The 14,974-nt window shown below is 39.4% G+C and overlaps 1 protein-coding gene and 1 non-coding gene across 2 annotated transcripts; one reads left to right on the top strand and one right to left on the bottom strand.

Moving 5' to 3' along the window:
- Positions 1-4,036: 4,036 nt before the first annotated feature.
- Positions 4,037-5,120, bottom strand: LOC138872530 (uncharacterized). Its single transcript, XM_070150700.1, has 4 exons — positions 5,023-5,120; positions 4,774-4,912; positions 4,610-4,729; positions 4,037-4,525 (listed from the first exon to the last, which is right to left on the bottom strand). Exons 1-4 carry the CDS (start codon positions 5,118-5,120, stop codon positions 4,037-4,039), a joined length of 846 nt encoding a protein of 281 aa, XP_070006801.1.
- Positions 5,121-14,281: 9,161 nt separating this feature from the next.
- On the top strand, positions 14,282-14,388 carry LOC138874312 (small nucleolar RNA R71). The gene has a single exon (XR_011401351.1). It is a non-coding gene; the product is annotated as a small nucleolar RNA R71 (small nucleolar RNA).
- Positions 14,389-14,974: the final 586 nt, after the last annotated feature.

Raw genomic sequence — 14,974 nt, 5'->3', positions numbered from 1 at the left:
AGCTCGTCACCCCCTTTGCATTATTGGTTGGGAGAGTCACAGCTTCAACCCATTTGGAGACATAGTCAACTACCACCAATATGTATTTGTTACCATACGAGCTGATGAATGGCCCCATAAATTCAATCCCCTACATGTCAAATACCTCCACGTCTTGAATAGTAGTCATTGGCATCTCGTGATGTTGAGATATATTGCCAGTCCTTTGGTACTCATCGCAACTTTTCACCCAAGCATGGGCATTCTTGCATAGAGTCGGCCAATACAAACCTGATTACAACACCTTAGCTGCTTCTGAATCCCTCCAAAGTGCCCATCATATGGTGAAGCATGGCAAGCCTGCAAAATAGAAGGTTGGTCTTTCTCGGGGATACACTATCGGATCATGTTATCTACACATATTTTAAAAAGTAGAGGTTCATCCTAATAATAAAACCGACAATCGCGAAAGAACTTTTTCTTTTGAATTGAATATATTTCATAAGGTACAATACCGCTTGCTAAATAATTAGCAATATCAGCATACCATGGTGTCTCCTCCATTGTCACTGCTAGTAACTGTTCATCCGGGAATGTCTCTATTATATCTTCAACCTCTACCTTCTTTCCAACTCCTTCCAACTTTGAGAGGTGGTCTGCAACCTGGTTCTCTGTCCCTTTTCTATCATGGATCTCCAGATCGAATTCTTGTAGCAAAAGAACCTAGCGGATCAAGCGTGGCTTTGACTCCTTCTTTGCTATCAAGTACCTAATTGCTGCATGGTCAGTATAAACAATAACTTTTGAACCAATCAAGTACGACCTGAATTTGTCGAATGCAAAACTACATCCAACATCTCCTTTTTCATAACGGTGTAATTGAGCTGTGCACCGCTTAACATCCTGCTTGCATAATAAATTGGGTGCATCAGCTTATACTTTCTCTACCCCAAGAATGCTCCTATAGCATAGTCACTTGCGTCGCACATGAGCTCGAACGGTTGCTCCTAGTTGGGTGCAACAATGATGGGTGCAATCACCAATCTCTTCTTCAACTCCTCAAATGCTAACCTGCAATCATTAGAAAACACAAAGGGCTGATCCTTTTCAAGGAGTTTACATAAAGGGTTAGCAATCTTAGAGAAATATTTTATGAATCGCCTGTAGAACCCCGCGTGCCTAAGGAAACTTCTCACTGCCTTGACCGAAGTGGGCGGTGGAAACTTCTTAATCACGTCAACCTTAGTATGGTCAACCTCAATTCCTTTACTGGACACTCGATGCCCCAAGACTATCCCTTCTTGTACCATAAAATGGCCTTTCTCCCAATTCAGCACTAAATTTGTCTCTACACATCTTCTAAGCACTCTTCTTAAATTGTGAAGATAGTCCTCGAATGAATCCCCTACCACAGAGAAATCATCCATAAATACCTCCATAATGTCTTCAACCATGTCCGTGAAAATGGCTAACATACACCGATGGAATGTAGCCGGTGCATTGCAAAGTCCAAAAGGCATTCTCCGAAAGGCAAAGATACCGTACAGACAGGTGAATGATGTTTTCTCTCTGTCTTCGGGGGCTATTGAGATCTGATTGTACCCCGAATATCCATCCAAGAAACAGAAGTGAGATCGCCCCACCTGTCCAGCGTTTGGTCAATAAATGGAAAGGGAAAATGGTCCTTCCAGGTGGCTGTGTTCAATTTCTGATAATCCATGCAGATCCGCCATCCCGTGATAGTACGAGTCGAGATCAACTCGTTATTCTCATTTTGTACAACTGATATTTTATACTTCAATACCACATAGGAAGAGGGTGATTTGTGTGGTACCCAATTTTCGCTTAACTTGATTATAGAAGGACCTGGTTCTTCTATGTATTCCAACTCCTACTGTTTATGAAATAATAAGTAAAGAAAATAAAAAATACAGAGATTTTTACGTGGAAAACACCTGGCTCAAAAGGTGAAAAAACCACGACCTACTACTCAGTAGAATTTTCCCAAACTTCCACTAAATTAACTGAGCCAAAACAACATTTACAAAACTCTTTGTAAACCTAAGGATTAACTCTAATCCCGTTGTGGCACACAGACTCAATTGTTTCGACAACTTCAAGTTAACTCTAACTTGAATACTCTAAGTACCTAGTACAATTGCTTCTATAAAAGCTGAAAGGTACAATGTAAAATCACCTAGTACAATTGAACTAGAATAAAAGATAGACACTTGGAACTAGTTCTTCTATCTGGTTCAAGTAGCTTCAGGATTGCACGCTTGAATCACATATAAATTGCTTGCAAAATTGCCTTGCTATTTTGCTCTCAATTCACATTTAACTTCTGCTTAAGTGCATTACCTATAAAAGAGAACAACACTGATATTTAATTGGTTAGTAATTAGAGATCGACTGGGATACATATGCTACTCTTTTATGGTAGAAGAGTTCTAATTGATCTCATACTCGAACACTATCCTATTCCTAAACTTTGTTCTCTTCATGTAAGGAGTCTTTCTCTCCTTATCCAATATGCAACCTTTTCGATCAGATCATGAGATATTACTTCTGATAAGTTAGATTTATCTCCTTTATGTGCATCTCACATATTTGGGTTGATCACGACTGTGCTTCACAAGATGGACCTGGTCCATGTCTGAGTTCCTTTTTGTCAGTCTTCAAAACTTCACATTTACTTGGGCCAACAAATTCCTCTTTTTTGATGATGACAAACTCTGTGCTTTTTACTCACTTAGACCCTGTAAGAACTCAGCTAGAAAATTCACTTATCATCTAGGACCAGGTTAATTAGGTTATAAATACCACTTATTCAGAATATGTAAAGGAAAATGCCTCTTCCCCCTTTTGGCATCATCGAAAAGTTGCATAAACAAAGTGTGAGTCCCAGATTTTAATAAGTACTCATGGCCACTGGGCAACTGCAAGTGCAATCATAGATTAATCATCAGTAATCAAGCAAACATATTTAAACTATCAAGGAAATAGTAACATTCAACAAGAGAAAAAAACAGTAGATATCATTGATAGAAGATATGTTGCTACCACAATCCACAACCAGAAAGCAAAAATATTCAAACCATGAGCAAAAATAAAGAAAAATCCCTAATCTGGGTCACTGAAGGTACTAGATAGGTTTAGGATATAAAGGCTAGAATTCCTAAGGCTTGGGGGAGCTAGAGGGTTGGTTTCGGGCTTGGAGAAGATTTAGCATATTGTGAAGAATCCCATCATTCTTCTCCTTTTCCTTGGTAAACTCAGTTTTGATAGCTTCCCTCTCAGATTAAGCCTCTGCCAAACGAGCCTTTAGCCTAGCTATCTCAGCATCCTTGGCCTCACTTTCCTGAGTAAGAGCCCTGACTTTACTGTTGATAGGTGTCTTTTTGGATGAACTAGGTTCATTTGGAATGGCATTGACCCAATAGTCACAAGCAAGTAGAGTATTAATGCCAAAGTAATCTTTGCTTGTGGCCATTTCCCATTTCTTCAGAGGCATATTGCACCTATCCAGAACCGTAGTCAGAATAAAGCCATAAGGGGTGGCATGAGCTTTGGAGCCATTGATAATCCTGTTCAGTAGCTTGATGATGAATGTAGGTCAGTTAATTTGCCTTCCACTTTCAAGGCACTCCATCAGAACTAAGTCCATATAATTTGCAATATGCCTTCTCTACTGCTTGGGCAGTAGGCACTTGTTGACAAACTCAAAAATGACTTTGTAATGTGGCTTCATTTTACTCTTGTGCACAAACTTTGCCTCATTCACTTCTATAAAATCACGAAATCTCCTAGTGATTGTAAGGGCAGATGGAAGGGAATCCAGACCTAGCCATCTCTGTCTGGTGTAATCATCATATACCTCAGCATGGATGTCTAGAATCTCTCCCAGCTTCTCTGCATCAAATGTCACTTGAACTCCTTTGACTTTGCTTGTAACTCTGCCATGTTTTACCTCAGCATTCACCATGAATTCAATGATTTCATTTCTATCCAATATCCCATCCATATGAAAGGACCATATCCTTCCAGCCCTGAGCAGCTAGGGTGTCAACCAACCGAACCATTCTGGTTCCATCAAATCTTTCAGCAATCTTCCCTTCAAATTTTTCCTTTTGCCAAACTTGGCCAGCTTGTCTTGTTCACCATCAGATTCACTTTCTTCTTCACCACTCCATTCCTCATCTTCAGAAATTCTAACTTGTTTGTTTTTCACTACAGACCTTGTCCTCTTGGCCAATGAGGGTTCAACAGTCTTAGACACAGAGGAAGACTTCTTGGAAGAAGTCTTGGTCTTTTTGGGCTTGGGGGTCTGAACCTCCATTGTTGTATGGTCCTCCTGATGAACCTGTTCCATCTTCTCAACCTCAACAGCTTCAGAGGACTCTGCAACCTTACCTTTTCCTTTATCTATCCTCTTCTTCTTACTTTTAGCCAAAGCCTTCTGTAGGTCACTCTCACTCTGTTTCACCCTGCTTCTTGTGGCTCTTCCCTTTGGCAAGGGAGTTTCAGTAGTTGTTGGAGAGGAAGCCTTTCATTTCTTGGAAGGCTTAGCAGCACTGGAAGCTTTTGGTGTTGGAGGTTTCCTTTTCTTTGGATCATAATTGGCACCTACCTTTTTCAGAAGGTCTGCTAGGGTCTCTTCAGTTGATGAACCATGTTCATCTCTCTGTGAGCTTTGATTAACTAGCCCCTTAACAGCCTCCCTGAACCACTTTCCCCTGACTTCTTGCCACTTTGTTCAACAGTTTCCTGTGTAACCCCACAGATAGCAGGTACATGCAATTCAGTAGTGGGTAAGTAATCAACCACTCCTATCCCTTTTCCCCTTACATAACCACGTTTACCCTCTCTCTCCTTTTCTTTTTCAAATTTCTTTTTACCTCCACTCCTTCCTAACTCAGGTAATTCCACATCCCTGATAGGCCCAACCAAAACAAACCTATTTTCTATATTTTTAGCCAAAGAGGAACTTACCTTAGAAGGGGATTTTTAGCCTTCTCAAAGTCAGAAGACCCAGGTCCTTACCCCTCACTAGCAGATTTGAACGAATCATAATCAGAATCTTGGGCCTGACTTGCCTTTAATTTCTCATTCAATTTCTTTGAAAGAGCACCAGATGCCATCGTTTTGCGAGCAAGCATTTTTACTCTCCTTCGCCTGGGTTGGGGAGTCGTGCTAGGTGGAAAAAGGGCAGATGAATCAGAGGGAGTAGGTTGTGGAGGAGTTCCAGGATTGTCTTGTGGGTTCATCAATATAGCTGATTTCTTGAGAGAATTGGTGAGTTAAACCTTTGAAGAAGAAAGCAATTGAGAGTGAAGAAGGTTTTTGACGGTTTTGAATTATAAGGGTGGCAGGAAGTAATAATAAGTATTTAAAGGGAAAGACTCATTTAATAGATAACGGTAGCTTCAGCAGTCAATTAGAGGTCTAATTAACTTGAAATTGCAGATTGGACGAACGGTTAGGCTTCCCTAGATTTTAGGCATTTGTTTATGATTAGAATTCTAATGAGGACGGAACCAATTCAAAAACAAACGGATATGATTTCTAATATGTTGAACAATGGTAGGACTCTACTCATGATTTAAATGTTTATATTTCTAATTATGCAGAGTATAGAAAACATACCTTGGCATTCAGATGAACCAATACTGATGAACCAGGTTCTTCATTTAAAATTCTCTTGATCATGCCTCAGTTTACCATAGTAGAGAAATTTTTGTAATAGATCAGTGAGTCATATTAACACATGTCATAGGAGTATACCATTTATAGTATGAAGCTGAGTAAAATTAATCTAGATATTTACACAAGTTCCAGATTTCCTAGCCTATTTTTTTCCAATTTTTTTTTCATATATTTTTTTTCATTGTGCATTCTGAGATGGTCCCATTAGGTGATCTTAATCATCCCTAATTCTAACCCATTCCTTTCAAAGCTTTCTCTACTCAATGCTTTAGTAAATATGTTAGCAATTTGTTTATCAGTAGCACAGAATCTATGGTAATCAATCCTTTCTCCTAGTTGTCCCTTAAGAAGTGATGTCTAACATCTATGTGCTTAATACTCTTATGATGAACTGGGTTCTTTGTCATACTTATAACACTAGTGTTATCACAAAAGATAGGAATGCAACCAACTTCAATACCAAAATCTATCAACTGCTATTTAATCCACAGTAATTGAGCACAACAAGAGGCAATAACAACATGTTCAGCCTCAGCAGTGGATAAGACCACTGAATTCTACTTTTTAGTGGCCCATGATACAAGACATGAACCAAGAAAATGAGCCATATCTGAGGTGTTTTTCCTATCCACAAGGAAACCTGCATAGTCAGCATTAGCATACCCCACTAGATTAAAATTACTACCTTTAGGGTACCAAAGACAAAGATCTGTAGTGCCTTTAAAATATCTCAGTATCCTCTTGACAATTTTCAAGTGAGATTTCTTAGGATTTGCCATAAAACGAGCACAAAGACCTACACTGAAAACTATGTCAGGTCTGCTAGTAGTAAGATACAAAAGTGAACCAATCATACCCCTATACAACTTTTGATCAACAGATGAACCATTTTCATCGATGTCTAATTTAGTAGTTTTTGCAATGGGTGTGTCTATTTCCTTTGATTCATCCTTTTTAAACTTCTTAATCAACTCTTTTGCATATTTCTGCTGATGGATCATGGTTCCATTTAGGTTTTGTTTGATCTGTAAACCTAAGAAAAAGTTAAGCTCACCTATCATACTCATTTCAAACTCACTCCCCATTAATTTTGAAAAATCTTTACTCAGTTTGTTAGTGGTTGCCCCAAAAATTATGTCATCAACATATATTTGTACTGCAAGAAGATCCTTACCTTTTTCCCTCAGGAATAAAGTACTGTCAATTTTACCTCTCTTGTAGCCATGTTCAAGCAGGAATTTGGACAGTCGTTCATACCACGCTCTAGGAGCCTGCATGAGTCCATAGAGAGACTTATCTAATTTGTACACATATTTTGGACACTCCTTGATATCAAACTCTGGAGGTTGTTTGACAAACACTTCTTCTTTTAGGTAGCCATTCAGGAAGGTACTTTTGACATCCATCTGATGAAGAGTGAATTCAATGTGTGCTACAAAAGCTATGAGGAGTCTTATTGCCTCCAGTTTTGCAATTGGAGCAAAGGTCTCATCATAATCTATGCCCTCCTCTTGGCTATAACCTTGGACCACCAGTCTTACCTTGTTCCTTGTAACTGTTCCATCTTCATCAAGCTTGTTTCTAAAGACCCATTTAGTGCCAATTACTGATCTGTCCTAGGGTCTTGGAACTAGATGCCAAACTTGACTCCTCTCAAACTAAGTGAGTTCATCTTGCATTGCATTTACCCAATCTGCATCCTGCAAAGCCTCAATAACATTTTTAGGTTCAATAAGAGATAAGGAAGCATCAAAAACACAAAGATTCTTTAATTGTGATCTAGTTTTGACTCTAGATGTTGGATAAGTAATTATGTTCTCAATGGGATGAGAACTTTGATACTTGTAAGGTTTCACAATGAACTGGTTTCTGCTTGATGTTTCTTCCATGTTTTGTTACTGAGGAACAAGGTCATGGACAAGTTCTATTAAGGGATTGGTTTTAGTTCTTCTTTGTTCATTTCCCTCTGTCAGGTTGCCCTGGATGGAAGAACATGCTCCATCACCTGTTCCTTCTTTTGGTGCATCTTTAGCTTGAGCTATGACTTCACTCAATTCTTTTACCAGCCCAATAGCTTCATCTTCATGTTCCTGTCTCTCAGAAAGAATGTTAGTTTCATCAAAAACTACATGTACACTTTCTACTACACACAAAGTTCTTTTGTTGTACACTTTATAAGCTTTGCTATGTGAAGAATATCCCAAGAATACTCCCCCATCACTTCTGGGATCAAACTTACCTAGGGAGTCCTTTCCATTATTGTGCACAAAGCACTTGCATCCAAATGCCCTAAGATGAGATATATTTGGTTTTCTCCCTTTAAGTAACTCATAGGGAGTCTTCTCTACAATCAATCTAGTCATGCATCTATTAATAATGTAACATGTAGTATTTATAGCTTTTACTCAGAAGCTATGCGGCAGTTTACTAGAAAGAAGCATAGTACTAGCCATATCTTTAAGAGTCCTATTCTTTCTTTCCACTACTCCATTTTGTTGAGGAGTCTTAGGAGCAGAGAAATTATGATCTATACCATGCGCATCACAAAATTTAGCAAACTTAGCATTTTTAAATTCAGTTCCATGATCAGACCTGATTGATGCAAGTTGATTACCTAGTTGTTTCTGAGTTTTTCTAACAAAGACAATAAACACGTCAAATGCTTCATCCTTAGATGTTAAAAATAGCACCCAGGTAAACCTAGGATAATCATCAACATGTACTATCACATATTTATTACCACCTCTGCTCAATGTTCTCATTGGACAAGAGAGATCCATATGAACCAGTTCCATCATCCTAGTTGTGCTTACTATTTTCTTGCTTTTAAAAGATGATCTTACCTGTTTCCCCCTTACACAGGCCTCACAAACTTTGTCTTCCCTGAACTTGATGTTAGGTAAACCTATCACCAGGTCCTTGGAGACTAATTTGTTGAGTTGATTCAGACTTGCATGACCAAGTCTTTTGTGCCACAAGAGGGAATCATTGGCTAACACACTCAAGCAAGTGAGTTAATTTTTTAAAAGAGTGGACAAATCTACAATGTAAATATTGTTAACTCTTTTTCCCTGCAAAACAATCTTGTCAGTGGTAAGATTAATCACAAAGTATTTGGTAGAGGTAAATGCTACAAGGTTACCTCTATCACACAGTTGTGATACACTGATTACGCTATATTTCAAGTCATCTATCAAGTAGACATTCTCAATAAAATATGAGTCTATCTTACCTACTTTTCCAACCCTAATGATCTCACCTTTCTTCCCATTTCCAAAGGAGACATTACCTCATTTTAGATCCTCAAGTGAAAGGAACTACTTCTTGCTTCCAATCATATGCTTTGAGTAGCCAGTATCCATGTACCATATTTGGCTACTTCCCTTCACGTGGACCTGCAAAACGAAATCAGGGGTTAGTCTTAGGAACCCAAACTAGTTTAGGCCCCTTTCTATAGGCAAAGGGTGAATTAAATTCCTTTTGGCCCATCCAGACAGCTTATTTTTCTCTTGAACAAAGGTTTTGTTCTTTTGATTGGCCTTTTCTTTTACATTACGTTCACTTTTGTAATGATCAGTCTTGCCACAGTGTGTGCATATTTTGTTTTCAGGAAGTGGGATGTATTTGCTTTTGGGATCCCACTTAGGCACTGGGGTCCCATAGCTAAGTCCTCTCTTGTTGCTATTGTGGCGCTCTTGTAGCTATTGTGGCGCTCTTGTAGCCAGGATAGTGTATCAGAGGACTTATTCTATTTGCAAGTTCTATCTTGTTCATGCTTCACCTTGCCTAGATCTTATTTTAGGACTCTTATTTGCTTATCTTTCTTGTACAACTCATCCTTCATCTTTCCTAGATTTTTTTTCTAATGTGAGATATGTGTGATCAACTTTCTTCTTACTGTTCCTAATTTGAGTTTTAAATTTTCAGACCTAAGTTCTAAGACACTGGTGTCAAGTTCAAGAACCTGGTTCTTCAACTTAGTATTTTTACTGTAACTCTCAGTAGCCCAAGATTCTAGATTTTTGCACTTGGCTTTTAAGATCACACACTCCCTAGACAGTTGTTCCTTCTCATTGTTTATTACCTCAGACTCATCGATTAAGTCCAACAATAATTTAGATAACCTTTCTTTAGACAAAAAATTAATTTTGTCTTTGAGATGAATCACACTTACCTCTTGTTAATCATCTGATTCTCCAATGGCCATAAGTGCTTGTTCATCTCCAACTTCATCTTCTGAATCCTCATCTGATGTTTCTCCCCAAGCAACAATTATAGCCTTTGTTGATCCTTTGTTCCTTTTGGGTTGAACCTGTTCCTTCTTCTTGTTCCTTCTTCAGCCTTTTCTTTCTTCCATTATATTTCCCACTAAGGACAATTCTTGATCACGTGGTCAGTCTTGCCACATTTGTAGTAGCCCTCGTTGGTCTACTTCTCATGAGCCCTTGGTTTGTTAAAGGTTGTACCTCTTGAAGAACCCTTTCCTCTCATCAGGTGCTTCTTGAAATCCCTTGTGATCATGGCCATTTCATCATCCTCTAGATCTGCACCTTCAGCTATTCTGAGAGCCAGACTTCTTTCCTTCTTAGGTGCATCCATTTTCATAGTTTGCCTTCTCAGTTCATAGGCAGTGAGATTTCCAATCAGTTTATCCAACTTGAGAGTAGCAATCTTCTTTGATTCCTGAATAACAGTGATTTTGCTTTCCCAAGTTACTGGTAAGACCCTTGACAAGATTTTCTCAACCTTGTCTTCTTCAAGGATAATTCTTCCAAGAGATTTAAGTTCATTTGTTAGTGTTGTGAACCTTGTGTACATCTCTTGGATAGTTTCTCCTTCCTTCATGGTAAAATTCTAATATTGAGAATATAACAGTGTTGCTCTTGATCTCTTTACTTGAGGAGTTCCTTCATGGGCCACTTGTAAAGTGTTCCATATCTCCTTAACAGTGGTACAACTTTGAATCCTGATGTACTCGTCTGGACCTAGTCCACACACAAGCCATTTCTTGGCCTTGGCATTCTTTTCCCATTTTTTCAAATCTTCAGCAGTGCAGTCAACTCTTGTCTTTGGCACGTACACTCCTTCAACATTATTCTTTATAGTAGCCGGGGGACCATCTGTGACTATGTTCCAGAGTTCATAGTCTTCTCCTATAATGTGGTCTCTCATCCTGTTCTTCCACCAAGAATAGTACTGACCATTAAAGAGTGAGGGCCTAACAGTGGATTGCCCTTCCCAGTTTCCAGGTGGTGCACTCATCTTGATCTGTTCCTAAGGTGTTAGCCTCTTCAAGGATAACCCATTCTGATACCAATTGATATTTTATACTTCAATACCACACAAGAGGGGGGAAGGTGATTTGTGTGGTACCTAATTTTCACTTTACTTGATTATAGAAGGACCTGGTTCTTCTATGTGTTCCAACTCCTACTATTTGCGGAATAATAAGTAAACAAAATAAAGAACACCGAGATTTCTTACTTGGCTCAAAAGGTAAAAAACCCACGACCTACTACTTAGTAGGATTTTCCCAAACTTTCACTAAAATCACTGAGCCAAAACAACATTTACAAAACTCTTTGTAAACCTAAGGATTAACTCTAATCCCGTTGTAGCACACAACCTCAACTGTTGCGACAACTTCAAGTTAACTCTCTTGAATACTCTAAGTACCTAGTACAATTGCTTCTATAAAAGCTGAAAGGTATGTAAAATCACCTACTACAATTGAACTAGAATAAAAGATAGACACTTGGAACTAGTTCTTCTATCTGGTTCAAGTAGCTTCAGGATTGCACGCTTGAATCACATATAAATTGCTTGCAAAATTGCCTTTGTATTTTGCTCTCAATTCACGTTTAACTTCTGCTTAAGTGCATTACCTATAAAAGAGAACAACACTAATATTTAATTGGTTAGTAATTAGAAATTGATTGGGATACAGATGCTAATCTTCTATGGTAGAAGAGTTCTAGTTGATCTCATACTCTAACACTATCCTCTTCCTAAACTGTGTTCTCTTCGTGTAAGGAGTCTTTCTCTCCTTATCCAATATGCAACCTTTTCGATCAGATCATGAGATATTACTTCTGATAAGCTATATTTATCTCCTTCACGTGCATCTCACATGTTTGGGTTGATCACGACTGTGCTTTACAAGATGGACCTGGTCCATGTCTGAGTTCCTTTTTGTCAGTCTTCAAAACATCACATTTACTTGGCCCAACAACGACCATCATTCCTCCCTTCTTCGGCACACACTGAACAGGGCTGACCCAATTGCTGTTAGAGATGAAGAAGACGATACCTGCATTTAACCATTTTATCACTTTCTTCTTCACCACCTCTTTCATATCCAGGTTCATTCTTCGTTGATGTTCTCTGGAAGGTTTGTGCCCTTCTTCTAAGAGAATCTTGTGCATACAAAAATTTGGGCTGATACCCTTTATGTCTGTCATGGTCCAACTAATAACAGTCTTACATTATTGTAACACATGTAGGAGTTTCTCTACCTCTACAGATAGCAAACTGGATGATATAATAACAGGTAAAGTAGAATTAGGTCATAAGAAAGCATACCTACAATGCGCTGGAAGCGGTTTCAGGTCCAACTGTGGTGGCTCCTCTATCGATAGTTTCGCAGGTGGTGATGTACTTTCTTCTAAGTGTAGGGCTCGAACTCGGGTTCCCTTTTCCAGAACCCTTGACCTTCAAGATCCATGACCCACTCTGCCAACTCCTCACCATCTACATTTTCCAGATTTATCAAGCAGGCTTCCAATGGATCCCTAACATTAATAGTCTCATCCCCCTCCTATAGTATTACATCTACGACCTCCACAAGTGAGCTATTTGCAAATTCGTTGGTTCTCCTCATAGATTGTTGAACATTGAATATTATCTCTTCATTGTTCAACCTCATTTACAATTTTCCAGTCTCACAATCAATCAATGCTCTACTAGTAGATAAAAATGGCCTGCCCAGAATGATTGGTATCTCTTCATCCACTTGACAACCGAGAATGACGAAGTCTGAGGGGAATACAAATTTCTCCACTTGAACAAGCATATATCAAGAATTCCCGTCTGTCTTTTGACTGTGCGAGCAGCCAGTTGCAGCAATATTGAGGTCGGTCTAGCTCTGCTAATGCCCAGTTTTGTATGGATTTCTAAGGGCATCAAGTTTATACTGGCTCCTAAGTCACAAAACTCTTTAGCAAAAGCATAACTCCTAATGGTGCATGGGATAGTGCCCTACATGGATCAGAAACCTTTTGAGCCATAGGCCTTGTCACTACCGCGCTGCAGGTCTACGTCAGAGTTACAGTGGACAGGTCCTGGAAGTCAAATTTTTGCGATATCAGGTCCTTCATTATCTTTGCATACCCTGTCATTTCCCTCAAAGCATCCATCAATGGAATATTCAATTGAATTTGTGTGAGTATTTCCATGAATTTCCTATATTGATCATCTTTCTTTTGCTTTGCCAACTTCTGAGGGAATGGTGCAGGAATCAACCTCTGTCCACTGCTTTGTGTCTTTTCTTTGCCCGAAGCTTTTTCTACTGCCTGTTCTGGGAGTTGTTCACCTTCCTTCTCCTTACCCTTGTCAATCTGTGCTTGCTCGATTACAACCTCGATGAGCTTAGCTAACTCATCTGTCTCTAATGTAACTGGAGTAGCTGGAGTAGTTGGCATTGTCTCTCTCCTAGATTGAGCAACTTCTTGCTCCCTGTCTAAATCCTCTCCTATTCCTGAGACTCACTGCCATGAGCTGATTCGGGTTCTGCTCCTTTGGATTAATGTTTGTATCTGCAGGCAATGTTCCTTATGGGTGATTGTTCAAGGCCATAGATAAATGTCCCAATTGAGTTTCAATGCCTTTGATTGCTGAATCATGTGCATCTAACTTCTCTTGCATCTTTCCATTTGTCCCAACGAGTTGTTGCAGCATACCCATGATTTTGATCATGTTACTATCCTGCTGTTACTGAGGTGGTTGCTAGGCCAACTATTACTGGTATTGCTGATTATAGCCATGCTGCCTCTGATAAGGCATGACTTGTCCTTGTGGTCGTGCTTCTCCTAGATTGGGGTTGTGTTGTGGCTGGTTTGGCCTGTACTGTTGTTTTGCTGTTGGTCCCCATTGTTGCCCACCTTACCTTTGACCTCCAAAATTATTGACATAATTCACGTCTTCTCTGAAACTCTGGTTTTTCTTCTCTTCACTCCACGAGCACACATATGACTGGTTTATGCAAGGAGTGCATAAGCCTCAGTTTGTGTTATCAACAATGTGCACCTGTTTCGTACCTATCTCATCGATTTTCTTTGTCAGCAAGCTCATATGGGTCATAAGAGTGGCTATGTTTTCTGCATTTGTGTTGTTTGGGTCAAGAGCGACAGAATGCACTATTGGAGTGAGTATTGTATCTCTCGTCATCCAGCCTGAATTTTGTGACATCTTGTCAAGAAGAATCTTACACTCTGTGAAGGTTTTACTCAAGAATGCACCCTCGGCAGAAGCATCTACATTGGCCTTCAGGCTTTCAGCCAAACCCATATAGAATCTCTATCCCAACATCTGATTTGGAATGCCATGGTGAGGACATTTCACCAACATACCCTTAAACCTCTCCCAAGTTTCTTGCAAAGTCTCAGTCGGTTTCTGCCTGAATTGCAATATCTCATCAATATGCCTCGCAGTTTTGTTGGGTGGATAAAACTGTTCAAGAACTGCTTGACTAGTTCCTCCCAAGTAGCAATGGAGTTTATTGGGAGCGAATTCAGCCAAGTTTGAGCCTCTCATGTCACTGAGAATGGGACCAGTAATAATTTGATTGCCTCGGGAGACACATTCGGCTATCTTTGAGTGACATATATCGATAGAAAGTTTTTCAAATGTTGTTGTGGGTCTTCGATATATGACCCGGAGAACATCCCTTTATTCTGAAACAAGTGCAACATGTTGTTAGTAATCTAGAATGTCGTCGCTTGTATCTGAGGAACTGCAATTGCTGTGGCCAGGTTATCAGCAGTTGGTTGTGCCCATTCATAAAGAGCAGCTTCCGGCATAAGAGGTGCTACTACTCTGACGTTTGGGTCATCTCGATCATTTCTGTTGTCTACGTCACCCATTTCAGTTTTAATTTGTTTGTTTTGTTTTAGCAGTTTGCTCTTCTTGTTAGTCCGGTTTAATATCCGGAATACTTTCTCGGGATCTGAGAGTCCTTCAAAGAGTTCACAAGTTCTCAAAGAGCTTCTAGGCATGCACCTGGGTCACAGAA

This window comes from Nicotiana sylvestris, chromosome 7 (genome assembly GCF_000393655.2).
Source record: "Nicotiana sylvestris chromosome 7, ASM39365v2, whole genome shotgun sequence".
Taxonomy (NCBI): Eukaryota; Viridiplantae; Streptophyta; class Magnoliopsida; order Solanales; family Solanaceae; genus Nicotiana; species Nicotiana sylvestris.
This window is presented reverse-complemented; position numbering and strand designations above follow the sequence as displayed.